The 26,861-nt window shown below is 42.3% G+C and overlaps 2 protein-coding genes across 4 annotated transcripts in view; one reads left to right on the top strand and one right to left on the bottom strand.

The window, feature by feature from the left end:
• Window positions 1-26,861, top strand: part of TMEM87B (transmembrane protein 87B) — a 158,093-nt gene that overhangs the window by 86,697 nt on the left and 44,535 nt on the right. For 2 of the 3 annotated variants that reach the window (XM_064371635.1, XM_064371634.1), the window contains exons 1-4: window positions 7,194-7,358; window positions 11,120-11,180; window positions 16,714-16,805; window positions 19,485-19,619. In XM_064371635.1, the coding sequence (XP_064227705.1) occupies window positions 7,194-7,358; window positions 11,120-11,180; window positions 16,714-16,805; window positions 19,485-19,619 (453 nt within the window). Of the gene's footprint in view, window positions 1-7,193; window positions 7,359-11,119; window positions 11,181-16,713; window positions 16,806-19,484; window positions 19,620-26,861 lie in introns of those variants that run through there. The other variant, XM_064371636.1, reaches the window with a different exon arrangement.
• Window positions 21,629-22,563, bottom strand: LOC110568879 (ubiquitin-conjugating enzyme E2 N-like). The gene has a single exon (XM_021673631.2). The coding sequence runs from the start codon at window positions 22,561-22,563 to the stop codon at window positions 22,105-22,107; it is 459 nt and encodes a 152-aa protein (XP_021529306.1). The 3' UTR covers window positions 21,629-22,104.

Below are 26,861 nucleotides of genomic sequence, written 5' to 3'. Positions count from 1 at the left end.
CCAAAACAAAGTCCCAGAAGACAATTTTTATTTATAAAATCAAAACTGGTTTAGGCAACAGAAATGTATTTTCTCACAGTTCTGGAGGCCAGAAGTCCTAGATCCAGGTGTCAGTAGGTTGGTTTTCTCTCTCCTGGGCTTGTAGATGGCTGTTTTCTCCCTATATCTTCACATGGTCGTCCCCTCGGCATATTGCTGTGTCCTAATCTCCTCTTCTATAAGGATGCCAGTCACATTGGATTAGACCCTACCCTAATGACCTCATTTTACCATAATTACCTCTTTAAAGGCCTTATCTCTAAATACAGACACATTTTGAGGTACTGGAGGTTAGGACTCCAACATATGAATTTTGGAGGTGGAGAGGACAGAGTCTAACCCATAATACTCCCCTACTGGCATTTACTCTACCTCCCAAATCAACTACTGCCACTCAAATACTTATTTCAGGATCTACTTCCAGGAAAATCCAAATGAAGGAAATCTCTAAAAGATAAGGCCTCTTGAAAAAAGTAACCACATCTCCCCTAAAGCACTCCTCATATCCACACTTAAGGACTTTCTCACTGTGCTGTTTACATGGACATCCCCTCTGGTGAAGGCAGAGACTACTTTTTGTAGATCTTCTTATCTAGGCCGGGCCCAGTGGCTCACGCCTGTAATCCCAGCACTTTGGGAGGTCGAGGCCGGTGGATCACGAGGTCAAGAGATCGAGACCATCCTGGTCAACATGGTGAAACCCCGTCTCTACTAAAAATACAAAAAATTAGCTGGACATGGTGGCGCGTGCCTGTAATCCCAGCTACTCAGGCGGCTGAGGCAGGAGAATTGCCTGAACCCAGGAGGCGGAGGTTGCGGTGAGCCGAGATCGCGCCATTGCACTCCAGCCTGGGTAACAAGAGCGAAACTCCGTCTCAAAAAAAAAAAAAAAAAAAAAAAAAAAAAAAAAAATTTCTTATCTAGGCAGTTTCTTGGATATAGGAGATACCAAATGCTGCTTGATCTGCTTAACTGAATGCTGTGAGTTCTAATCTTCCTTGGAAACTTGGTTATAATCAAATAGAAAAAAAATCTGCTGGGCAAGGTGGCTCACGCCTGTAATCACAACACTTTGGGAGGCTGAGGCAGTCAGATCACCTGAGGTCAGGAGCTCAAGACCAGTCTGACCAACATGGAGAAACCCCCGTCTCTACTAAAAAATACGAAATTAGCCAGGCGTGGTGGCGCATGCCTGTAATCCTAGTTACTAGGGAGGGGGAGGTAGGACAATCGCTTGAACCTGGGAGGCGGAGTTTGCTGTGAGCTGAGATCTTGCCATTGCACTCTGGCCTGGACAACAAGAGCGAAACTCCAGCCCAAGAAAAAAAAATTATCAATCTGCTAGTGTCACCTACTGGTGAAAATTGGCTACTGCTGTAGAAACAATTCTCTCCATTTCTCAGTGCTCTTGAATTTTAATGGTTATGTAACAAGTGTTCTGTAGAAGTATTAGTAAACAATAAAAATTCAACAAAATAGAAAAAGTATTAATATTTATGTGATATATAAGTTGCATGTGAAGAAGAAATATCAGAAAAACAATCTTTATGTTTACATATCCATAAGCCTCAACTGAAAACTAAAATCAGTTTTGATTTAGGAAAATAAAAGTTAAATGAAGGCAAATGGGGGTCGGGCGCGGTGGCTCACGCCTGTAATCCCAGCACTTTGGGAGGCCGAGGCGGGTGGATCACGAGTTCATGAGATCGAGACCATCCTGGTCAACATTGTGAAACCCCGTCTCTACTAAAAATACAAAAAATTAGCTGGACATGGTGGCGCGTGCCTGTAATCCCAGCTACTCAGGCGGCTGAGGCAGGAGAATTGCCTGAACCCAGGAGGCGGAGGTAGCGGTGAGCTGAGATCGCGCCATTGCACTCCAGCCTGGGTAACAAGAGCGAAACTCCGTCTCAAAAAAAAAAAAAAAAAAAAAAAAAAAAAAAAAAAAAAAAAAAAAAAAAATGAAGGCAAATGGAAGTATGTAGAAAAGGTGCTTTATATGATAATGTCTCAAAATTTCTCATATAATCCAATATTTTAAGTAAAAGCAATAAATCAAATGCTTTAAACAAAAGCAATAAATAAAAAGCTTTTTATGCAAAAATAGCATCTATTCAGCCCAGGTGCGGTGGTTTACCCTGTAATCCCAGCACTGGGAGGCCGAGGCAGGTGAATCACGAGGTCAGGAGTTCGAGACCAGCCTGGCCAACATGGTGAAACCCCCATCTCTACTAAAAATACAAAAATTAGCCGGGTGTGGCAACAGGCGCCTGTAATCCCAGCCACTTGGGAGGCTGAGGCAGAACTGCTTGAACCTGGGAGGCAGAGGTTGCAGTAAGCCAAGACCACACCATTGCACTACAGTCTGGACAACAGAGTGAGACTCTGTCTCAGAAAAAAAAATAGCATCTCTTCCTTTTTGTTGTTAACCATACCCCAACGTCTCTCATTAATAGCATTGAATTCAGGATCTCATGATACTTCATGTTCTTAAATGCCTTTTCATTTCCCTGCACAGTAACCTCTGAACTATGACTCGTTTTTTTTTTAATTTTTTTATTATTTATTTTTTTAAAGGCGGGAGTTTCACCATGTTGGTCAGGCTGGTCTTGAACTCCCGACCTCAGGTGATCTGCCTGCCTTGGCTTCCAAAGTGCTTGGATTACAGGCGTGAGCCACCACGCTCGGCCTTATGATTCAGTTTTATATCAGCTGCAATAAACTCTACTAGAGGAAGTGTTAGTCTATCGATGGGGATCTTTCAGTTCTACCTTACAGTCAACTATTGACAAATTTTTCCTTATTTATTCTTTGGACAATTTTTGTTTACCCCAAGATTTAATTTTTAAATAAAAAATTATACAGTAGCTGGTTTTTGTTTTTTTTGTTTTGTTTTGTTTTGTTTTTTTGTTTTTTTGTTTTTTTTTTTTCAAAGTCCTGTAAGACTCAAAAGAGAATGAGTAAAGCATTCTGGCAATCAGTCTATTATCAATCTATTTTTTGCAAGTAACCATAAATTTTTCATCTGCTGTGTAGAACACCAAGTTAGATCCCTGTATGGGATTTGAGAGGTGTGAGATACTCCTTTCCTTCTTCCTTCCTTCTCCTACTCCTCCTTTCTTCTTATTAGAAAGGCTTACAAATTTTATTAATATATATACAGGGGGAACCACAGAGTGATTACTCACTTCTTTCTTAGTTTTGGAAGTTTTTCTTTTGAAATGATTTCAGACTCAAAGAAAAGTTACAAGAATACAAATAACTCCTGTATACTCTTCATTCACATTGGCTTTATTAGATTATCTTGATAGACAGGTAAACAGATAAATAGAGATGGCATACATGTTATATATATACATATATATAAAGCTTATATATATAATATATAAAGAGTTTTTTGTAACCATTGAAGAATAAGTTCAGATGTGCTGCCCATTTACCTTTAAATACTTCAGTGTGCTTTCCTCTAGAAAAAGGACATTCTCTTAGTGTGATAACGGTACTGTTTTCACATTCAGAAAATTCACATTGATACAATACCATTTTCTTATTTACAGTCCTTGTTCAAATTTCGCCAATTGTCTAAAGAATTTTTATAGCAAAAAAAACAATTTTTCTGGTACAGGCTCCAGATTGTTAGGCTCATATATCACAGTAGGTTATCATGATCCTTGGGTGTCCTTTAACCTGTAACTGTTCTTCAACTGTTTCATGACCCTGACATTATTTTTTTTAAGTATACCAGCTAGTTACTTTGTAGAATGTCTCTCAATTTGGTTTGTCTAATGTTTCCTTGTGATTAGATTTAGGTATGTGAATCTTTTCCATATTTACTTAAATACCTTGATTAGATGCATTTTTGCATTTTGGGCATGCATTTTTGACAGGAATACCACAGAAGCAATGCTGTTTCTTTTCAGTGAATCATATTTTCTCTGTGTGTGTGTGTGTGTGTGTGTGTGTGTGAGAGAGAGAGAGAGAGAGAGAGAGAGAGAGAGAGAGAGAGAGAGAGAGAGAGAGGCTCTGACTCTGTCACCCAGGCTGGAGTGCAGGGCTCACTGCAAATTCCATCTCCCAGGTTCAAGTGATCCTCCCACCTCACCTTCTTCGAGTAGTCAGGAACACAGGCATGACACCACATCTGGCTAATTTTTGTATTTTGTGTAGAGACAGGGTTTCACCATGTTGTCCAGGCTGGTCAAGAACTGAGCTCAAACTATCCGCCTGCCTTGACCTCCCAAAGTGCTGGGATTACAGGTGTGCCCAACTGCTATAAACATCTTATGACCATGGGTGGTGACTGGCAAGAAATGTGCCTTGCTAGTTTTAAGATGGAGTTGATTTTTTAAAATAGTGTTACCCTGGCTCTCCTATGCTCCCATTTCCCAATTTGACAACCAACATGATCTTTCTGATCACCTCATCCTTACTTAAAAAACATCGTCTCTCCAGTGTTCTTACACTAAAGGTGTCATCTGCCTAACTTAATTTAGGAATGCCTGTATGCTCTGGTATTGTTTAAATATTCCCAGCTTTGCCACTTCCCATCTCACACCAACATCCAGTCATCTGGAAGATCTTTCCATTCCTCCAGTTCTCTTGTTAACTAAAACAACTTCAGACTTACCCCTCACTCCCACAGGTAACTTGCCCGTAACTCTTCTTGTAGAACTCAAATCTCACCTATTGTTCTCTCCTTCTGTCCCTGACTTACTTCATAAATCTCTGGTGGATGTTCCCTTGTGGTCCTGTTGCAAGGTTATTCCAACCTAAACAGAATAGACTATATTGCTTGCTGGGAAGACGCACATGCGATCTCTAATATATAGTAGGTCCTCAATAATTACTGGTGACTGGTAAAGCAGCCAAGGCCTTTTGACTATAGATAGATCTTATTCTATGTTTTTTTCTTTTTCTTTTTTTTTTTTTGAGACGGAGTTTCACTCTTGTTACCCAGGCTAGAGTGCAATGGCGGGATCTCGGCTCACCGCAACCTCCGCCTCCTGGGTTCAGGCAATTCTCCTGCCTCAGCCGCCTGAGTAGCTGGGATTACAGACACGCGCCACCATGTCCAGCTAATTTTTTGTATTTTTAGTAGAGACGGGGTTTCACCATGTTGACCAGGATGGTCTCGATCTCATGACCTCGTGATCCACCGGCCTCGGCCTCCCAAAGTGCTGGGATTACAGGCGTGAGCTACCGCGCCCGGCATTATTCTATGTTAATAACAATATTAGCACAGGTTTATATTCTCCTGCTGGACATTATTTATATTTGATGATGAATTAACTAATTCTCTTTGACAGTACAATAAGTATTCAGCTTACAGTCGAAAATGCAAGACAAGGTACACAATAAGACAGATTCAAGCCCTGACCCCTCTGAGCTTTAAGCAGTCAGGTAACTATTTGTTCTGAAAAGTATTAACTGTTCTATCAATATTAAACTTCACCACACAATGCCTTGTGTTCGGTTGGCATTGGTCTCAAAGCAGTTTGCTGGCACATTCCCTGAATTTATATTTGTTTATTTATTTAGAGACGGAGTCTTGCTCTGTTGCTCATCCTGAAGTGCAGTGGCGTGATCTCGGCTCACTGCAACTTCCGCCTCCCAGGTTCAATCGATTCTCCTGCCTCAGCCTCCCAGGTAGTTGAGATTACGGTCGTCTGCCACTACGACCGGCTAATTTTTTTGTCTTTTTAGTAGAGACGGGGTTTCTCCATCTTGGCCAGGCTAGTCTCGAACTCCTGACCTCGTGATCCACCAACCTCGGCCTCCCAAAGTGCTCGAATTACAGGCGTGAACCACAGCACCCAGCCTCCCTGAATTTAAAGAACGGCCCTGACAGACCCCGCCTCCCCACTCAGGCCACGCCTCCACATTTAGGACTCTCTCCGCCCAGTCCCGTCTCCGTACTAGGGCTTGCCTGAAGCCCTGCTTCCTCACCCAGCCTCGCCTCCTCACTACGGCCTAACCCCAAGCGCTTCTCCCCGACCGGCCCCGTCTCCACACTACCGCCTGGTCCTCAACTCCGCATCCCCGCTCCGACCCCAACTCCCTGACCAGCCCTGCCTTTACGCTCAGGCTCCGCCTCCCCGTCCGGTCTAGCCTCCATACTCCGGCCCTGTCCCAAGCCACGCCCCCACACGGCCCCGCCTTCACGCTTGGCCTGGCCCCCAGCTTCTCCTTCTTGCTGCGCCCTATCTCCGCACTCCTGCCTGGTCCCAAGCCCCGCCCCACCTCCCGCCCCGCCTCCACACCCCCGAGCTCCGCCTACAGCCCCCGCTCTGTCTCCCCACTCCACATGGTTCCGACCCGGCCTCCCGCCCCGCCTCCACAGCCCAGGCCCCGCCTCCAACCCCGCCCCGTTCCCCCCCCACATTACTCCTGGTTTCCACCCCACCTCCCACTCCGCCCCGCCTCCACACTCCCGAGCCCGCCTCCAACCCCGCCCTGTCTCCACACTCAGCCTTGTCCCGAGCCCCGCCTCCCGCCCCGCCCCGCTTTGTATACTCTCGAGTCCCCTCCTCCCGCCTTCACACTCCCGAGCCCCGCCTTCCTCCCCCGCCTTCACACTCCCGAGACCCGCCTTCCTCCCCGCCTTCACAATCCCGAGACCCGCCTACATCCCCCCCGTCTCCTCACTCCGCCTGGTCCCGAGCCCCGCATCCCTGCCCCGCCTTCACACTCCTGAGTTCCGCTCGGTCTCCATACTCGAGCGGCACCTCCCTACCCGGACCCACCTCTGCACTCCGGCTGCCAGCCTTCTCTTCCACGCTCCGGCTCCGCCTCTATCTCCACGCCCAAGCCAGTCCCTTAGCCCCGCCTCCACGTCTCCGTCGCAACTCCACATCCCGGTTCTCATCTCTACCTTCCACGCATCCTCGAGCTGCACGGTTGGCCCGGCCCTGAGCCCTGAGCCCTGAGCCCTAAGCCCTGCCTCCCGGTCTTGGCCCCGGTCCCGAGGCCTGCATCGCGCCTCTCTGCCCAGGCCCAGGCTCAAGCCCAAACCCAAGCCCCAGTCCCTTTTCCACACCCGAGTCCGAGCCCGGAGTCTCAGATCCGTACCCGCCTGCCTGGGGCAGAGCTGCACCAGGTGCGGGCCCGGGGCGTGGCAGGCTTCTCAGAGCACCAGGTGCGGCTTCTGGGTCAAGATGGCTGCCTCCGGAAGCACCGGGGCCGGGCTCCTGCCGTGCCGCCGCTGCTGCCTTCCCGCCGGGGCCCCGCTGCTGCGCGTCGCCCTCTGCCTCCTGTGCTGGGCCCCGGCGGCTGTGCGCGCCGTTCCCGAGCTCGGGGTCTGGTTAGAGACAGTCAACGACGTAAGTGAAGTGTCGGGACCAAGGCGTGGCGCGTCTCGGGCCTTCAGGGCCCTCACGGGGCTTCACTTGACCCCGGGCTTGTTCACCTGGTCTCTGCCGGGCCTGCTCCGGGTCCCCTAATACCATCCCCGAGACTTTCGTCTGTTACGAGCGGGAAGCAGAGAGCAGCCCCTCCTCCGGCCCGACCTAGGCTGCGGGGAAGAGCAGTCAGGATTGCGCATGGGACGGCTCTCCAGTCCCAGAGCTCGGACTGTTTCTCAGGGTCACCATTCCCGACCCCCGGCCCTCATTCTGCTCTGACATGTTTTGGCTGTATCAGGTCCTTGTTTATTCAGACCTAAGCCCAGAATCTCTTGGCACATCTAGCAGCATCTTTGGGATTCGACTCGTCCTGTCCAGATGCAGCCACAGTGGGCCACATCCCTGAGGCCGCAGAGAGGACTTCCGCGCTTCAGTTTCGGCATAAACTTGGAAAGCGCGTCTGCCGCTTCCTTCTTTAAAAAAAAAAAAGAGAAAATTTAAATGGGGAAACGTGCGGTAGTCATCCTACCTCTATTTCTCTCTTCCTGAGTTACTGAATTTCTCTACAGCTCCTATCACGGTTCCGGGAGTTTGTGAGTAAGAGTGTGGGTGGGTGTGTGTATGTGTGTGTGTGTGTAGGTGGGGCAGAACTTGTGATTAGGGAGTGCTTGAAAGGTGAATCTGGAGGCATGAGTAGGTGGAAACTCTTCTTTCCAAGGCAGGCTATTAGAAAACTTGGCATCCAGTAATTGGAGGAGATGATGTGGGAGGGATGCAGGAGCAGAATTATGGAAAGTCTTGCAAAAGAGAGACAGGAAGTCTGGAAGAGGCATTATCTCCTGCTTCTCTAGGGTCAGCTGACTCATCCAGCAATGTTTGGGATGGGTATTTTCCATGGACATATGAAATAATGTCCAAGTTCTAAAGATGAGACTTATATTTTGGTTCCCTTAACCAGAAAAAGAAAGTAGTTCCAAAGGCTACAAATGCTTCCCACAACACAAAAGCTACTCATAGGAACACGCTGAGTATCTTTCTGGATCTTTAAGACTTAGTGAAGCCATTTCCTCTAGGAGTCTTCCAGGTTGGCGACTTATTTTGTGCACCAGCTATATAGTCTGCACATTTCCATTATTTAATTTCTCTGAATGGAGAAAAAGCAAAACTTGGTGAACTACGCTCATGGTTTCCTGCTGCTACTATAGTGAATAGTCAATGTAGCTATATTGGAAGTGAATCAGCTGCACGCATATTGTTAGATTACTTAAACATATCTGTAAAGATCCTTGCCAAGTGTACTTTGACCGTATCTGTAAAGATCTTTGCCAAGTGTACTTCTTCCTGCATGAGGAAGAGAAGTTTGCTCCTTGAGTGCTGTGTGACCTTTAGTCTAACTTTACTCCTGTGTGACCCTGGGCCACTAGAAGTCTAAAAGCCCTTCTCTCCCAAGAGTGGACTTACTGTTTTCCTCATTTCAAGTTGTCAGAAACAGAAAAGGAGAGTGGGGCTTTCTCTCATTTGTATAATTCATCTAAAGATGAATTACAGGATCAGATCTGGAAGTTAAGCTATTGCAGAAATTAGGCAGGAAATGCAGAGGGCTTAAATGAGGGCAATGGTGACAAGGATGGAGAGGAAGAACTAAATTTGATGAATGTTTGTGAGATAAAGTAGGCATGCCTGGGGATTGGGCTATGGAAGTGGGGAACTGGAAGGAGCTATGGCTTGGGTGACTGGAGATGGTACCACCTCCAACCAAGGTGGACAGTGTAAGAAAAGTTGGTGAGCAGAGAGGACTGTGTCTGGTTTAAGACAGATGTGTCCTTTGGGAGGCCGAGATGGGTGGATCACAAGGTCAGTAGTTCGAGACCAGCCTGACCAAGATGATGAAACCCCGTCTCTACTAAAAATATAAAATGTAGCCAGGCACTGTGGCAGGTGCCTGTAATCCCAGCTACTTGGGAGGCTGAGGCAAGAGAATCACTTGAGCCCAGGCAGCAGAGGATGTTGTAAGCCAAGATCACGCCACTGTACTCCAGCCTGGGTGACGTAGTGAGACTGTCTGAAAAAAAAAAACACACACCAAAAAAACCAAACAGGTGTCTCTGTTGGACAACCCCCAGTGGACATGTCCTTTAGGCAGTTGGGTATGTGGATCTGGAGCTGAAAGGAAGGATCCAAGTTGGGAATTTTATTGTTATTATTGTTGAAACTGTGTTGGGGTTGGGGAAGAGGGTGGGACCACTTGTCCTATCAGTGGTTTGGTTTTTTTTTTTTCAATTTCTTTCTTTCTTTTTTTTTTTTTTGAGATGGAGGCTAGCTCTATTGCCCAGGCTGGAGTGCAGTGGCATGATCTCGGCTCACTGCAACCTCCGCCTCCTGGCTTCAAGCCATTCTCCTGCCTCAGCCTCCCGAATAGGTGGAATTACAGGCATCCGACACTATGCCCAGCTAGTTTTTGTATTTTTAGTAGACATGGGGTTTCACTGTGTTGGCCAGGCTGGTGTCAAACTCCTAACCTCGTGATCTGCCCACCTCAGCCTCCCAAAGTACTGGGATTACAAGCGTAAGCCACTGTGCCTGGCCTTTTTTTAAAGGTTCTAATCACTTATACATTTAACACAGTTTCTAACTGCAGGACTTTTATTCTTGAGGAGAGAAGACAGTAAATAACTAATCAATTATTTGATTTTAATTGTGGAAAGGTTATAAAGAAGAAAGGGTGCTAGGGATTATGTAAGGGAGGGCCTGGCCTGATATGAGCCACGGTGGAAGAATTCCTGCAGAACGGACTTTTGAGCTGGGCTTTGAAGGGTAAGAAGGAGCCAACTAGATGAACAAAGAGTGAAAGGAAGGAATTTTAAGTAAAATTTTCAGAGTGACCACTAATCCTGAGGGCAGGAAAGGATATCATGCTTTTCAGGAACTGGAAATTTGCTGGAGAGATGGGCAGGCCTTGATTATTCAGGGTTCTATAGGCTACAAAAAGAATTTTGGTCTGTTGTAATTGCATTGGTAAACCATAACAACTTGGAGCTGGGAGAGGGGGACAGTTCTTTGTCAAACGTATGTTCAAATTGACACCAAGAGTATGCAAATGCAGATAGTTCATGTCATGTCTAAACAGCACTAATCCTGAAATGGGAGCATCTTTTACTTCTTATATGTCACTGGCCCTGGCTGAGTCTGCTAGAGGCAGGAGCCCTTCTGATCCTCATGGTAACTGCAGGAAGTAGAATCATGACAAGGTTTTTTGTTTTGTTTTGTTGTTTTGTTTTTGAGAAGGAGTCTCGCTCTGTCACCCAGGCTGGAGTGCAGTGGTGCAGTCAGGGCTTACTGCAGCCTCTGCCTCCCAGGTTCAAGCGATTCTCCTTCCTCAGCCTTTCAAGTAGCTGGAACTACAGGCGCACGCCACCACGCCTGGCTAATTTTTTCTATTTTTAGTGGAGATGGGGTTTCACCATGTTGGCCAGGATGGTCTTGATCTCCTGACCTCATGATCTGCCTGCCTTGGCCTCCCAAAGTGCTGGGATTACAGGTGTGAGCCACTGCACCCATCCATGACAAGGTTTTAAGCAAGTGAGTGATTTGATCAGATTTACATTTAAAAAAATACTCTGATCAGAGAGAGGAGTGCAAAGATTAGAACTCTATATGTTGTGGGGTACAACTAACTACTCTTAAACAGTTACGAAAGAAACTTTTTAACAAAATCTTCATATGTTTGTTTTTCATTTTAGAAATCAGGACCTTTGATATTTAGGAAAACTATGTTTAGCTCTACAGATATCAAGTTTTCTGGTAAGTATAATAAGATAAAATATATATATATATAAAAACAAACGCATTACTGTAAACGAATATAACATATATAATAAACTAAGCAAATGTTTTGTTTTTAAGTGGTTCTGACATTTTAAGGTTTTGTTTTGTTTCAGTCAGGACTTGGTTATTTATAAGAATAGATTTTTCTTTTTTTTTTTTTTTTTTTTTGAGATGGAGTCTCTGTCACCCAGTGCAATGGCACAGTCTTGGCTCGCTGCAACCTCTGACTTCTGAGTTCAAGTGATTTTCCCATCTCAGCCTCCTGAGTAGCTGGGATTACAGGTGCCTACCACCATGCCTGGCTAATTACTATATTTTTACCATGTTGACCAGGCTGACATTGAACTCCTGACCCCAGGTGACCCACCCACCTCGGCCTCCCAAAGTGTTGGGATTACAGGCATGAGCCACTGCGCCCGGCCCACAAGAATGGATTTTTCTGAACCTCTTTCAGAAAATGTAATATAAATCATTTTATAAAAATTATAATTAATGTCTAATAGAGAAGCAAAAAAGTATTTGGTTTTTGTGAAATTTGACTTTGAGTCTCAGATTTTTAAAGCTAGATAAATTGCTTTATGAGTATATGAATGTCATGATTGTAATAAACCCTTTATGGCCTTGAAAATTTTCAAAATGTACATATCCGGCCGGGCGCGGTGGCTCAAGCCTGTAATCCCAGCACTTTGGGAGGCCAAGGCAGGTGGATCATGAGGTCAAGAGATCAAGACCATCCTGGTCAACATGGTGAAACCCCGTCTCTACTAAAAATACAAAAAATTAGCTGGGCATGGTGGCACGTGCCTGTAATCCCAGCTACTCAGGAGGCTGAGGCAGGAGAATTGCCTGAATCCAGGAGGCGGAGGTTGCGGTGAGCCAAGATTGCGCCATTGCACTCCAGCCTGGGTAACAAGAGCAAAACTCCGTCTCAAAAAAAAAAAAAAAAAAGTACATATCCTTCTTACTACTGTAAGAAGTAAAAATTGCTGGATGCCAACATTTTAATTAGAGTTTTAAGGTTTATAAAAGTTAAAATATTCATTAGGTAGGGACTGTCTTTTCTGTGTAAATACTGATGTACAAGAACTACCAAGGCTTTTCAAGAGTTTCACTGGGTTTATATTGGATCATATTCACTGTGGCCTAATCCCTCTTATTGTTTCCAGTAACCTAACCAGGAAAATTGGTTGCCAGAGTTAAAGTCTCAGGATAAAGAGCAGTTTTTTGCTGGGTAGAGCAAACTGACTTCCACAGGATCCAAAGCCATGCCTCTTTCCTCTTTCACACAACAGATCATGCTCCACTCATTTGTTGGGGGTAATTCTGCCTTTTATGCAGTCAGGCTAGCCAGCAGCTAGAAAGCAGAGGTGGTTTTGAGCAGCTCTGTAATATAGATCATCAGTGGTGATAAGAGCTTGGTAAGAGGAAAGTGAAGTCCAAAGTGGGTGAGAAAAAAAAATTTGGCATCTGTTTATTTAATGAATTCATGTCTCAAAGTCTAGACAAAGAGGATTGAAAAGAACCTCAGTCTGGTGCTCACAAAAAGTTATATGGGGAAAAAAAAGTAATGTCAGCCACTGAAACACAGCATTTGATTTTTAAAAGTCATTACAAATGCCCAAGATCAACCTATGAGTAGACTACAATCAAGACATTGTTATTAACTTAAGAAAGAATGGAACAGCATGAGAGATTTAAGAGCAAAAGCATAATGAAACTAGGGTTTAGTCAGGCAAATGCTTGTCATGTCCAACAGCTTTGTTGGGGGAGAGGTTTTCTTGAACCGTGACCACAGCCATGACATGGGGCTGGCAGATGTGGTTACAGCATCCACCTGAGCCTCCTTGTTCTGCTATCATGCTCACCAAACCACCTTCTCATCTGTATTGGGCCTCCAGGGAGGCATGCTGAAGGGAAAGAGTTGATCATTGCTAGTCCAGTTTACAGCTTCTGTTCATTGTAAGTGAGTAATTGAGCATTCTCATTTACATGTCTACCACTGGGAAAGAATCTGTGTTTTCACAGAGCCAGATTTTAGTGCTTGTAAAGCTAAGGACTGGTCCCTTGGATATATGTCCATGCTGTTTGGGAGATCAGATATCTGGCTTTTCTTTAGGCAACCTCTTTTCTGCTGTCTCATTCAAGATGCAGTCATGTGGAACCTGTGCTAAAAAAAAAATTCTCAATGTAATTCACCATATTAACAGAATATAAGAAATGTACCGTGTGATCATCTCAAAATACACAGAAAGAGCATTTGAAAAAAATTTAGCACCCATTCATGATAGAAACTCTCAGAAAGCTAGAAATAGAAGGAAACTTCCTCAACCTGATAAAGGACATCTATGAAAAATCTATAGCTAACATCATACTGTCAATTATTCCCAGATCTATAAATTCATTTTAATCCCAGTCAAAATCCAAGCAGGCTTTTTGTTTGTTTGGTCGGTGAATATTATGAATTTTACGTTCTCAAGTGCTGGAGGATGTCAGTCTTTTAACAGCTTTGTTCTAGCAGACATTTAAGTTCCTTGTGGGTCAATTTGATGCTTTCCAGTTTTCTTGTTAAGTTCTTTTAGGATGGTTCTGCAGTAGCCTTTTCTCTATGGCAAACTTAGCAGTACTTCTGTGGTGTAATGTTTCTACTTGTCTTCTAAATCCCTGGTATATTTACTCAGGCCTCTCTACTCTGGCTAGTGGAAACTCAAACAGTTCCCAGCTCTGCGTGAGCTCTGAGAATTGTTGGGCTTGTTCCCATGCATGAGCAGGCTGCCCTTCAGCCAGAAACTTCAGGAGATCACTGCGCAGACTTCTCTTTCTCTTTCTTTATGTAGCTTCCATCTCTTGGGTACTGTACTCCAGAAAATCTACCAGCCGCAGTTTGAACTTGAATCTCTGGCCTCAGTTCAGTTTCCCTCTTTGTGGTTATTAGCCTTTAAGATGACTCCCAATGATCCTGGCTTCCTGTTATTCATGATCTTGTGTGGTCTGTAGGGCTGTAGGGCCCCACAGGGTCTTGGGGTGTCCCTTATGCTGTGCTGAAGTGCAAGATCCGAGAAGTAAAGGGACAGGACACTGAAGAACTGGTGAAGAGCATCTGGACTCGGGGGGCCACGCAACCTATGAACAGAGATCAGCGGGGGCCCCAAATGCCCAGAAGCATCTATATTTATTAGGTACAAGCAGGGGGCAGGATCATAAGTGAGGTCATCATCTATAGGCTTAGTGATAGGGCATACATAATCATGTGAGTCACAAGCAAGGGGCCACCCCATTATGTCACCTGGGCAGAGAGGTGGGCCATGCGCAGTAGGGGGCCATGTCGTGCACAGTATTAGAGGGTCGTGTACAGAAAAGGGATCCACCCCCATTAGGTCACTGAGGCAAGGAGATGGGCTGTGTGCAACAGTTGTCGTGCACAACACTTCTTATCTGGGGGCTGGAGACTTCAAAGGATTTCTAATAGAAGGATACTGTAAGCCAGTGCAGTGGGAGCTGACAGACTGCTCTTCTCTTAAGATATTTATGGCCGGGCGCTGTGGCTCACGCCTGTAATCCCAGCACTTTGGGAGGCCGAGGCGGGTGGATCACGAGGTCAAGAGATCGAGATCATCCTGGTCAACATGGTGAAACCCCGTCTCTACTAAAAATACAAAAAATTAGCTGGGCATGGTGGCGCATGCCTGTAATCCCAGCTACTCAGGAGGCTGAGGCAGGAGAATTGCCTGAACCCAGGAGGCAGAGGTTGCGGTGAGCCGAGATCGCGCCATTGCACTCCAGGCTGGGTAACAAGAGTGAAACGCGAAACTCCGTCTCAAAAAAAAAAAAAAGATATTTATGAGAGGAGGATGATTTGAGCTAGCACAGAAACGAGAAAAGACTGACAGGGTGTACAGCCACTGTGACTGGTCACACCAGAGGGGTTTTTCTCCCTCGGTTATTTCCAAGATCTCAGGAACTTGCCACAGGAACTGGATGCAAGGTACTACAACTCCTTTATCAGGAGGAGAGGCTCTTGCTCCAAGTCTGCCATACAGCGTATGCCCTTTCAGGCAGGGATGCCACCGCCTGGGTCTTTGGTTCTTGTCCTGGTCTGGATATTTTCCCATATACTGCTTCTGTTCTGTGACTGCTCTAGGCATTCCTCCTACTACAAACTACTATATGGTTATATAGAAGGATTATATAAATCAGCGCTAAATGTGTCAGTACAGCTCCAACTACAATACCTATATGATTATATAGAAAGATTATATAGAACTAAGTATGTTAGATATAAGTATTGAGTATGATTATATAAGCTAGATATATGTAAGCAGTAAGTTATACCTCAGGCACTAATTCTATAACCTAATATATGATTATATATAAAGGATTATATAAAGGAAATAACTGAATAATAACATTGTAAACTAAGATATTCTTCAGGCACTAATTGTGCCTGGGGTCTGGACAGTTCTCCTTCCTCGGTGCCCATAGGGGGTGTTACCCACAGTAGTCCTCTAACACATTCTATCAGAGTTGGTCTGAGTGACTGACAGAGCATGGTGGAAATAATGGCACATCCTTCTGAGGCTAAGTTATAAAAATACTGTGGCTGCTTCTTTGCTCTCTCTCTAATCACTCACTTTGGGGTAAGCCAGCTGCCGTGTTGTGAGGATGTTCCCGACAGAGCTCTCCTTAACTCCAGACTTAATGCTTTTCAGTCTGACTAATCATGTTACCCTCTTACCTGGATCATTCGGAAGAAAGACCAAACTGCTTAGCAGGGCGTAAGACCTCATGAATTTTCCCCAGCACTCTTCTCCAGCATCAACTCTTTCTCCTTTCCCCAGTCTGAGTTCTAAGCATAGCAGACTATTTTCAGGGGGTCAAAGTCATGCTGTGCTTTCACTCACCCTGGGCATTTACATGTGTAGTCCACCCTTCTCTTCACCTGGCTGACTCCTGCTTTTCCTTCAGATTACAGGTCTCCTCCTCCAGCAAGCTTACCCAGAAATCATTCTTCATGCTCTCCTGGGCCATGATAGGTGACCTGCCCAGAGCTCCCTTGACTGTTCTCAGCCCCTTGGACTATTAAAAGTGCCTGTTTAGTTGTTAAAACTCTATCCTCCAGTAACTCTTAAGTCATCAATAGGCACTGTTTTTGTTTACCTTCGTAGCTCTTCCTAGCACACAGGATGGGGCTCATTCAGTATATTTGAATGAATATGAGTGAGAAAAATGTTTGAGAGTGAAATAAGCAGTAACTTAGCATATCAGGCCACTGAGTTTATTTAATATTAGACTTATAGATGAAACGAGCAGTATCACAGCAGCTTTTGGTTAATTATAACAATTTAATGCATTCATCTGTCTCATTTTACCGTGACTTTTTGGAGAAATTAGGTAATGTTTTACTCATTGTTACATTAAAGTAGCCTATTTTTAATTGCATTCTCAAAACCTTAAGTTTATGCTAGAGTGTATGTATTATTCATATAAAACGAGACTTTCTTTTTCTAAACAGTTAAGTCATTCCATTGTTCTCGGCCTGTGAAGTTTACCATAATGTGGCATTTGAAGTATCATACCTGTCACAATGAGTATTCTAATCTGGAAGTAAGTAAAACACAAGTTTTTAATGTATATAAAGAGACGAAGGAAAATTGTGGGTATAAAGATGTATTAGCTCATCAAGTGAGGAGGCTAGAAATAGAGATTATAGTTTTAGAAGTGCCACAGAGTAATTTTGGGACTTATGGCAATAAACAAAGGTATGTGCTTTCTGAGAAGGCTATAAGCCTTTAGTTGCCATGTGTGTTATGAAAAATGTTAGTAAATGGCTAAATTCAGGCACGTATGAGTCATTGATAAAGACGCTGTACAGACAAATAAAAACTTAATTTACAAAATAAGTTTAAATAAATTAAATTAAATTGCGAAATAACTTCTTAAAAAAATTATAGGGAACCTAGAACTGTATTGAATACAGGTAAATTTACTGAGCACAAGTAGATTGCAGAAAGAGGTGAGGAGAAGGAAGGAGATATCTGGGGAAAGGCAGAGGAGACTGAGAGAGAAGGAGAAAATGACTGTGCTGAGGAAGGCTTCTCCTGCACCTGGCTGTGAAGCCTGGGTTCCTTCCTTCTGCAAGGTGCGCTGGGCTCTCTTGATGATTCTCATGATGGTTGCTTGGGATTGTTTCCTTTTCAGATTCTCTGTTACCTGTTTGGCTTCTACTTTGAATAATATATGGGTTTCCATATTTTAATTTTTTAAAATTTTATTATATATGTATATATGCATATACCAATACATATACATATATGTACATATACCTATACATGTATATGCATATAAATACATATGAGATCTCACTCTGTGACCCAGGCTGGAGTGCAGTGGTATGATCATGGCTCACTCCAGTCTTGAACTCCTGGGCTCAAGCAACCCTCCTGGCTTAGCCTCCAGAGTCTCTGGGATTATAAGCATGAACCATTGTGCCTGGCTTTCCATATTTTTATTAGCATTATCTTTCTGTTTGGATTGAACTATGCCATTTTCCTTGAATACTGCCTTTTTGATTTTATCTCTAAATATTTTACACCTTCACACTAAATACTTCAATGTATATTTCCTAAGAACAGAGATATTCCTTTACTTTTTCACAGTATAATTATAGAATTCAAATTTAACACTGATATGATGCCATTATATGTAAACCTTATTAAAATTTTGCAGCTGGACATGGCTCACACCTGTAATCCCAGCACTTTGGGAAGCTGAGGTGAGAGGATTGCTTGAGCCCAGGAGTTCAAGACCAGCCTGGGCAACAAGTGAGACCCTCTCTCTACAAAAAATTTAAAAATTAGCCAGGCATAGTGGCATGTGTCTATAGTCCCAGCTACTCAGGAGGTTGAGGCAGGAGGATTCCTTGAGCCCAGGAGTTCAAAGTTGCAGTGTGCTGTGATTGCACCACTACACTCTAGCCTGGGAGACAGTGAGACCTTGTCTCAAAAACAAAACAAAAAAATTCACCAGTGTCTCAATAATGCCTTTTATAGCAGGTCCCTCCTGCACACATACTCCACACACCCCATACAGGAACCAATTCAGCGTCACATTTCATTTCCTTTCCTTGTTTTTGTTTTTAGTTCCTGATAATCTGGATTTTCCCCTCCTTTTTGGTGTGTCATGACATTGATAGTTTTGAAGTATACAAACCATTTGTTTTTGCAAAATGCCCCTCAATTTGAATATTTCTGATGTTTATTCATGATCAGATTCAAGTTATACGTTTTTGGCATACATACCACAGAATACTGATTTATCTCATTTTTGGTGATTGTTAATTTTGTCAGTCGGTCAGGGAGGCGTCTGCAATATTTTTCCATTTTAAAAAGTTACTAATTTTTGTTATTAACAATAACTTATGAGGAAATGCCTTTGAAACTATGTAAATATCTTGTGGTGTTCATCAAACCTTCAGCTACTTGTTTTAGCATCTTTTCATGATTCTTCCCTGATTAGTCAGTCATGACTGTGCTGATTGCTGAATGGTGATTTTCTAGTTCCATACTTTCTTCTTCACTTATTAGCATTCTACTATAAGGATGCCCTGTCTCTACTCCCCTAACCAATCTATCTTACCTGTCAGTCATCAGGTTGGACTCATTGAGTTTTACTTTGTTATATAGGTCATAATCTGTTACTGTTTTTATTTATTTCCCTCAAATTGTCTCATATTTGGTCTGGGGGAACCAACTTCACTTTTTTTGATGACTGGGAGCTGCCGTTAGGAACCTGGTTCATTCCTCCCTTCAAGGATGCCAGAAACCTCAGGTAGTTGTGTAAATGAGCGTCTCCTCTGCATTCAGCTACCTTTGCTGTATCTTACTGTTTGCTTTCTCTTTTTTGTAGTTGAATGCTGCTTTCTTTCTCTGTAAAATCTTACACATGGGATAAAATACAAGTAGCCCCAGAACAAAGTAGTGTTTTATTTCTCTGGAAACTATTTTCTTGTGGTAGTATCTTAATCAATTTTCTTACTGTAAGATTATGCTTGTATTATATATTATTATATCTGAACACACTGGAATGGCTAAAAAGTTACAATGATCTCAATTATACTTAAAATTATATTCAAAACATTTTTTATTTGATACTTTATTCTACTGCATATTTCCAGGTATTTCAAACTGAATATACTTTTGGTATTATTTAGACATTAAGTTTTATTTATATTCTAGGATAAGAAGTGTGGGAATAAATTATAACATAGAATTTTACCTTATGTAGGAGCTGTCCCAAAAACATGAACTTCATGTTGATGAAGACTTTTGTGGTCATTATTTCAACAATATCAACTGTTGGACAACAAAGAATGAAAACTTAGATTGCAACAGTGATTCACAGGTGTTTCCCTCTTTGAACGTGAGTATCTGACTTGCCATGTTAAAATAAAGTTTATTTTATTCCCAGTGAATACAAGTATCAACTGAAGTAATGTTTTATCAGAATTTTGTAAAGATGGTTAAGTTGTTAATTTTTAGGTTTAGTTTTTTTGTGTGTGTGTATAGTAGTACATAATAAGTTAAGATAGTTGGCCGAGTGCCATGGCTCACACCTGTAATCCCAGCACTTTGGAAGGCCAAGGTGGGTGGATCACCTGAGGTCAGGAGTTTGAGACCAGCCTGGTGAAACCCTGTCTTTACTAAAAATACAAAAATTAGCTGGGTATGTGCCTGTAGTCCCAGCTACTTACATGGCTGAGGCATGAGAATTGCTTGAACCCAGGAGGAAGAGGTTGCATTGAGCTGAGATCACGCCACTGCACTCCAGCCTGGGTGACAGAGCAAGAATCCGTCTAAAAAAAAAAAAAAGATACTGATACCATTGTTCCATTTCTTTGCAACTTATTTTGGCAACATCCTTGCAAGGGTGTTTTATATCTGCTGCCTCCAGTTTATCTCTCACTCTTTCTTCTGTGAACTACAGTCAGACCTTTGCATCCATCATCCCATCAAAACAGCTCTAGTCAAAGTCACCAGTAACTTCCATGTTGTTAAATCCAACAAAACAGCCCTACTCAGTCACCAATGACTTCCACGTTGTTAAATCCAAGGATCTGTTCCTCTTACCAAAAGTCTTGACTTATCAGCATTTGACATACTTCAACACTACCGTCTCCTTTATGCAGTTTCTCCCTCCCAATGTGGAAGCTTAGATTCTAAAATGGTAACAGCAGTCAGCCTTGGGTAGTGAGGTTATGGGGCATTTAAATTTATTTTTTGTTCTTTTGTAAATTCTAAAATGAGAATGTTTTTAGTAAAAGTTTTAGAGGAGTTCTCTTTAAAATGTGTTGAAATATAATAAACACAGAAAAAGTATACATAAGTGTGCCCCTCGAAGAATTTTTAAAAACTGAGCACAACCATGTAGCCATCATGAATTATAGAACATTTTAGCACCTAAAACTCCCTTTTAGTTCTTAACACTTTCCCTGCCAATGGCGACACTATCCTCATTAAGGAGTAAGTTTTATTTTTAACTTTTATGTTCAGGGGTATGTACATGTGCAGGTTTGTTGCATAGTAAACTCACATCACAGGGATTTGTTGTACAGATTATTTCCATGAGCCAGGTAGTAAGTTTAGTACCCAATAGTTATTTTTTCTGCTTCTCTACCTCCTCGCAGCCTCCACCCTTAAGTGTAGGCCCCTCTTTGTGTCTGCTGTTCCCCACTTTGTGTCCATGTGTTCTCATCATTTAGCTCCCACTTATAAATGAGAATATGCAGTATTTGGTTTTTTGTTCCTGTGTTAGTTTGCTGAGGAAAATGGCTTCCAGCTCCATCTTTGTCCCTGCAAAGGACACGATCTCCTTTTTTATGTCTGCATATTATTCCATGGTGTATATGTACCACATTTTCTTTATCCAGTCTACCATTAATGAGAATTTAGGTTGATTCCATGTCTTTGCCAGTGTGAATTGTGCTGCAGTGAACATATGTGTGCATATATATGTCTTTATTTCAGAACGATTATATTCCTTTGGGTATATACCCAGTAGTAGGATTGCTGTGTCAAATGGTAGTTCTGTTTCCAGCTCTTTGAGGAATCACCACACTGCTTTCCACAGTGGTTCAACCAATTTATACTCCCACCAGAAGTGTATAAGCAGTCCCTTTTCTCCACAGCCTTGCCAGCATCTGTTATTTTTTGACTTTTTTTTTTTTAGAATAAAAAAATATTTTACTAAAACATAAGATTTACAGAAGTTTCCAGACAAGCCATACAAAATGGTCACAAGCTTTTTTTGAAGGGAGGAATCTACACTTGACAGCAAAGTCACAATGTTATTAGTGAGGGCTGTGATGTTTGTTTAATGTTCCCATTTTGGTTCAAACAATCAAGCTTGTCCATCTACAGCATCTAAATAAAGTTAGACTTGGCTAGAGAGCGTATCCTAAATAACTGGTTAGCTGCTTTTAACCAATGCAATTAGATCACCATAAAAGGGGGAAAGGAGCCCATAAAATTAAAATAAAACTACCTCCCCCCTCAAAAAAATAAAGAAAAACACCCACACCCCTGCAGCTAACCTGACAACTACCTTCATTCACAGTGCTTTATACTTAAACCAGGATGGGGGAAATGAGTAAAAGCAGGAAGGGGCCGCTGCTTTTAAACCTTTCACAACAATCCAGATGATACTTCTAGCCTCTGCTCATGCTTTACGACAGTGAATCAGGACAAGACATAGATTTGCAAATGTGCATTTAATCACCAAAGGACTGAAGATGTCTGGGCTTTTTTATTCTGTAATGTTTCTAAGACTGTGTCCATTAAATGCAAACAAAAAGGAAGAAGTCTTGGCAGAACAGGAGAAGTGATGCACACTTGATGATCGGATCAATTTAAATATTATTCATGGCATATAGCCCAGTCCATGCTCTAGCTGTTTCTATGGCTTGGGCTTCATTGGTCTTCCACTGCTCCGCTACATCATTTGCTAATGGATCATCTGGATTAGGAGCACTTAACAAGGCCTGGATCGATAGCAGAACCGTGCAGATCTGCAGTGCTGGGGACCACTTATCTTTCAAAATATCTAAACATATTCTTCCCAACTTGTCTACATTAGGATGATAAATTTTGGTCATGAAACATACTTTAGGGGCTACCATTGGGTATTCTTCTGGAAGGAATAGTTCAAGTTTAAAAGTCCCTCCCTCGAAGGGGGAATCCTGAGGGCCAGCAATGACCACATGAAAATAACAGGCGTTGCTCTCATCTGGTTCTGCTTTGATGCCAGGAACTGGTTCTGCCAGCAAAGTCTGGGTTTTCTTGATGATCCTGTGGGGCAGCCTGGCCATCTTGTCAGGACCTGAGTTCGGCCTCTGGTCTCCTATTTTTTGACTTTTTTATAATAGCCATTCTAACTTGTGTAAGAGAGTATCTCATTGTGGTTTCGATTTGCATTTCTCTAATGATCAGTGATATTGAGCTTTTTAAAATATACTCATTAGCCATATGTATGTCTTCCTTTGAATAATATCTGTTCATGTCCTTTACTCACTTTTTAATGCTTGTTGTTATTGTTTTCCTTGTAAATTTATTTAAGTTCCTTATAGACGCTGGGTACTTAGACCTTTGTCAGATGCATAGCTTTCAAATATTTTCTCCCATTCTGTAGGTTATCTTTTTACTCTATCGATAGTTTCTTTTGCTGTACAGAAACTCTTTAGTTTAATTCAATCCCATTTGTCAGTTTTTGCTTTTGTTGCCATTGCTTTGGGCCTCTTTGTCATGAAATTGTCACCTGTTCCTACATCCAGAACGGTATTGTCTAAGTTGTCTTCCAGGGTTTTTATAGTTTTAGGTTTTACATTTAACTCTTTAATCCATCTTGAGTTGATTTTTGTATATGATGTAAGGAAAAGATCTAGTTTCAATCTTTTGCATATGGCTAGCCAGTTATCCCAATACCATTTATTGAATAGGGAGTCTTTTCCCCATTGTTTGTTTTTGTCAACTTTATTAAAGACCTGATTATTATAGGTGTGCAGCCATATTTCTGGGCTCTCTAGTCTGTTCCACTGGTCTATGTGTCTGTTTTTATACCAGTACCATGCTGTTTTGGTTATGTAGCCCTGTAGTATAGTTTGAAATCAGGTAGCATATGCATCCAGCTTTGTTCTTTTTGGTTAGGATTGCCTTGGCTATTTGGGCTCTCTTCTGGTTCCATATGAATTTTAAAATAGTTTTTTCTAGTTCTGTGAAGAATGTCATTGGTTGTTTGATAGGAATAGCTTTGAATCTATAAATTGCTTTGGGCAGCAGGACCATTTTAATAATACTAATTCTTCATATCCATGAGCATGGACATCTTTCCATTTGTTTTTGTCATCTCTGATTTCTTTGAACAGTATTTTGTAATTCTCATTGTAGAGATCATTCACCTCCCTGGTTAGCTGTATTCCTAGGTATTTTATTCTTTTTGTGGCAGTTGTGAGTGGGATTGCATTCGTGATTTGGCTCTTGGCTTGGCTGTTGTTGGTGTAAGAAATGCTAGTGATTTTTTTTTCTCATTCTGTCGTCCAGGCTGGAGTGCAGTGGCACAATCTCAGCTCGCTGCAGCCTCCACCTCCCAGGTTCAAGCAATTCACTTGCCTCAGCCTCCCGAGTAGCTGGGATTACAGGCACCTGTAATCTGTTGGCCAGACTGTCCTCAAAATCCTGACCTTAGTGATCCACCCACCTTGGCCTCCCAAAGTGCTGGGATTACAGGAGTGAGCCACTACACCCAGCTGCTAGTGATTTTTGTATGTTAATTTGGTATCCCAAAACTTTGCTGAAATTGCTTATCAGCTCAAGGAGCTTTTGGGCAGAGAGTATGGGGTTTTCTAGATGTAAAATCATGTCATCTGCAAACAGGGATAGTTTGACTTCCTCTCTTCCTATTTGGATGCCCTTTATTTCTTTCTCTTACTTGATTGCTCTGGCCATAACTTCCAATACCATGTTGAATAGGAGTGGCGAGAGAGGACATCTTTGTCTTGTGCCTGTTTTCAAGGGAAATGCTTCCAGCTTTTACTCATTCAGTATGATGTTGGCTATGGGTTTGTCATAGATTACTCTTATTATTTGAGGTTTGTTCCCTCAATACCTAATTTATTGAGAGTGTTAAACATGAAAGGATGTTGTATTTTATCCAAAGCCTTTTCTGCATCTATTGAGATGATCATGTGGTTTTTGTCTTTAATTATCTTTATGTAATAAATCGTGTTTATTGATTTGTATATGTTGAACCTACCTTTTATCCCAGGGTTAAAGCCTGCTTAATCATAGTAGATTAACTTTTTGATGTGCTGCTGGATTTGGTTTGCTAGTATTTTGTTGAGGATTTTTGCGTCAACGTTCATCAAAGATACTGGCCTGAAGTCTTCTTTTGTCATGTCTCTGCTAGGTTTTGGTATCAGAATAATGCTGGCCTTATAGAATGAGTTGGGGAGGTGTCCCTCCTCCTCAGTTTTTTTGGAATAGTTTCAGTAGGAATGGTACCAGCTCTTCTTTGTACTTCAGTAGAATTTAGCTAAGTGAATCCATCTGGTCTTGGGCCTTTTTTTGGTTGGTAGACTACATCCATTTCAGAGCTTCTTATTGGTCTGTTCAGGGAATCAGTTTCTTCCTGGTTTAGTCTTGGGAGGGTGTATGTGTCCAAGAATTTACCCATTCTAAATTTTCTTGTCTGTGTGCAGAGAGGTGTTCATAGTATTTTCTGATGGTTATTTGTATTTCCGTGGGGTCAGTGGTAACATTCCCTTTGTCATTTCTAATTGGGTTTATTTGGATTTTGTCTTTTCTTCTTTATTAATGTAGCTGGCAGTCTATCTGTCTTATTAATTTTTTCAAAAAACAGCTCCTGGATTCACTGATGTTTTGAATTTTTTTTGTCTCTCAGTGTCCTTTACTTCAGCTATGATTTTGGTTGTTTCTTGTCTTCTGCTAGCTTTGAGGTTGGTTTGCTCTTGCTTCATTAGTTCTTTAGTTGTCCTGTTAGATTGTTAGTTTGAGATCTTTTTAACTTTTCTTTTCTTTTCTTTTGAGACAGAGTCTCACTCTGTTGCCCAGGCTGGAGGGCAGTGGTGCGATTTTGGCTCACTGCAACCTCCGCCTCCCAGGTTCAAGCAATTCTCCTGCCTCAGCCTCCTGAGTAGCTGGGATTACAGGCATCCGCCATCACACCCAGTTAATTTCTATATTTTTAGTAGAGACGGGTTTTCGCCATGTTGGCCAGGCTGGTCTCAAACTCCTGACCTCAGGTAATCCACCTGCCTCGGCCTCCCAAACTGCTGGGATTACAGGTGTGAGCCACCGCACCCAGCTGAGATCTTCTTAACGTTTCAATGTGGGCATTTAGTGCTATAAATTTCTCTCTTAACACTGCTCTAGCTGTGTCCTAGATATTCTGGTATGTTATATCTTTGTTCTCATTAGTTTCATTGGTTTCAAAGAACTTCTTGATTTCTGCCTTAATTTCATTATTTACCCAAAAGTCATTCAGGAGCGAGTTTTTAATTTCCATGCAGTTGTATGTTTTTTGAGAGATTTTCTTAATCTTGATTTCCAATTTTCTTGTGCTGTGGTCTGAGAGAGTGGTTGGTATGATTTTGGTTCTTTTGCATTTACTGAGCATTGCTTTATTTCCAATTGTGTGGCCAATTTTAGAGTATGTGCCATGTGGAGATGAGAAGAGTGTATATTCTGTTATTTTTGGGTCAAGAGTTGTGTAGATGTCTATCAAGTATTTGATCCAGTGTTGAGTTCAGATTCCGAATATCTTTGTTAATTTTCTCAGTGATCTAATACTTTCAGTTGGGTGTTGAAGTCCCTCACTATTATTGTGTGGGAGTCTAAGTCTCTTTAAATGTCTCTAAGAACTTGCTTTATTAATCTGGGTGCTCCTGTGTGGGTGCGTATATATTTAGGATAGTTAAGTCTTCTCTTTGAATTGAACCCTTTACTATTACATAATGCCCTTCTTTGTCTTTTTTGATCTTTGTTGATGTAAAGTCTGTTTTGTCTGAGATTAGGCCTGCAACCCTGCTTTTTTTCTCTTTTCTATTTGCTTCGTAGATTTTTCTCCAATTTTTTTTTTCTCCAGTTTTTATTTTGAGCCTGTGAGTGTCACTGCATGTGAGATGGGTCTCTTGAAGATGGCAAACCATTGGGTCTTGCTTCTTTATCCAGCTTGACACTCTGTGCCTTTTAATTGGGGCTTTTAGTATGGATATTGTGGATTTGGTCCTGTCATTGTGTTGTTAGCTGGTTATTATGCAGACTCATTTGTGTGGTTATAGTGTCACTGGTTTGTGTACTTAAGTGTGTGTTTTGTAGTGGCTGGTAATGGTCTTTCCATATTTAGTGCTTCTTTCAAGAGCTCTTGTAAGGCAGATCTGAACAAATTCCCTCACCATTTGCTTGTCCATAAAGGATCTTATTTCCCCTTCACTTAGGAAGCTTAATTTGGCTTGACATAAAATTCTTGGTTGGACTTTCTTTTCTTTAAGAATGTTGAATATAGGCCTCCAAACTCATCTTCGTTTAGGGTTTCTGCTGAGAGGTTTGATGTTAATCTGATGGGCTTTCCTTTGTGGGTGACCTGACCTTT

This window comes from Aotus nancymaae, unplaced genomic scaffold, assembly GCF_030222135.1.
Source record: "Aotus nancymaae isolate 86718 unplaced genomic scaffold, 86718_ANA_hifiasm-v0.15.2.pri h1tg000155l, whole genome shotgun sequence".
Taxonomy (NCBI): Eukaryota; Metazoa; Chordata; class Mammalia; order Primates; family Aotidae; genus Aotus; species Aotus nancymaae.
The sequence above is the reverse complement of the archived record's forward strand: the minus strand, read 5'-3'. Positions and strand labels throughout refer to the sequence as shown.

What these genes read in the sequence shown, in the direction of transcription:
- LOC110568879 (XM_021673631.2), bottom strand. Translation starts at nt 22,563, where the DNA reads ATGGCCAGGCTGCCCCACAGGATCATCAAGAAAACCCAGACTTTGCTG.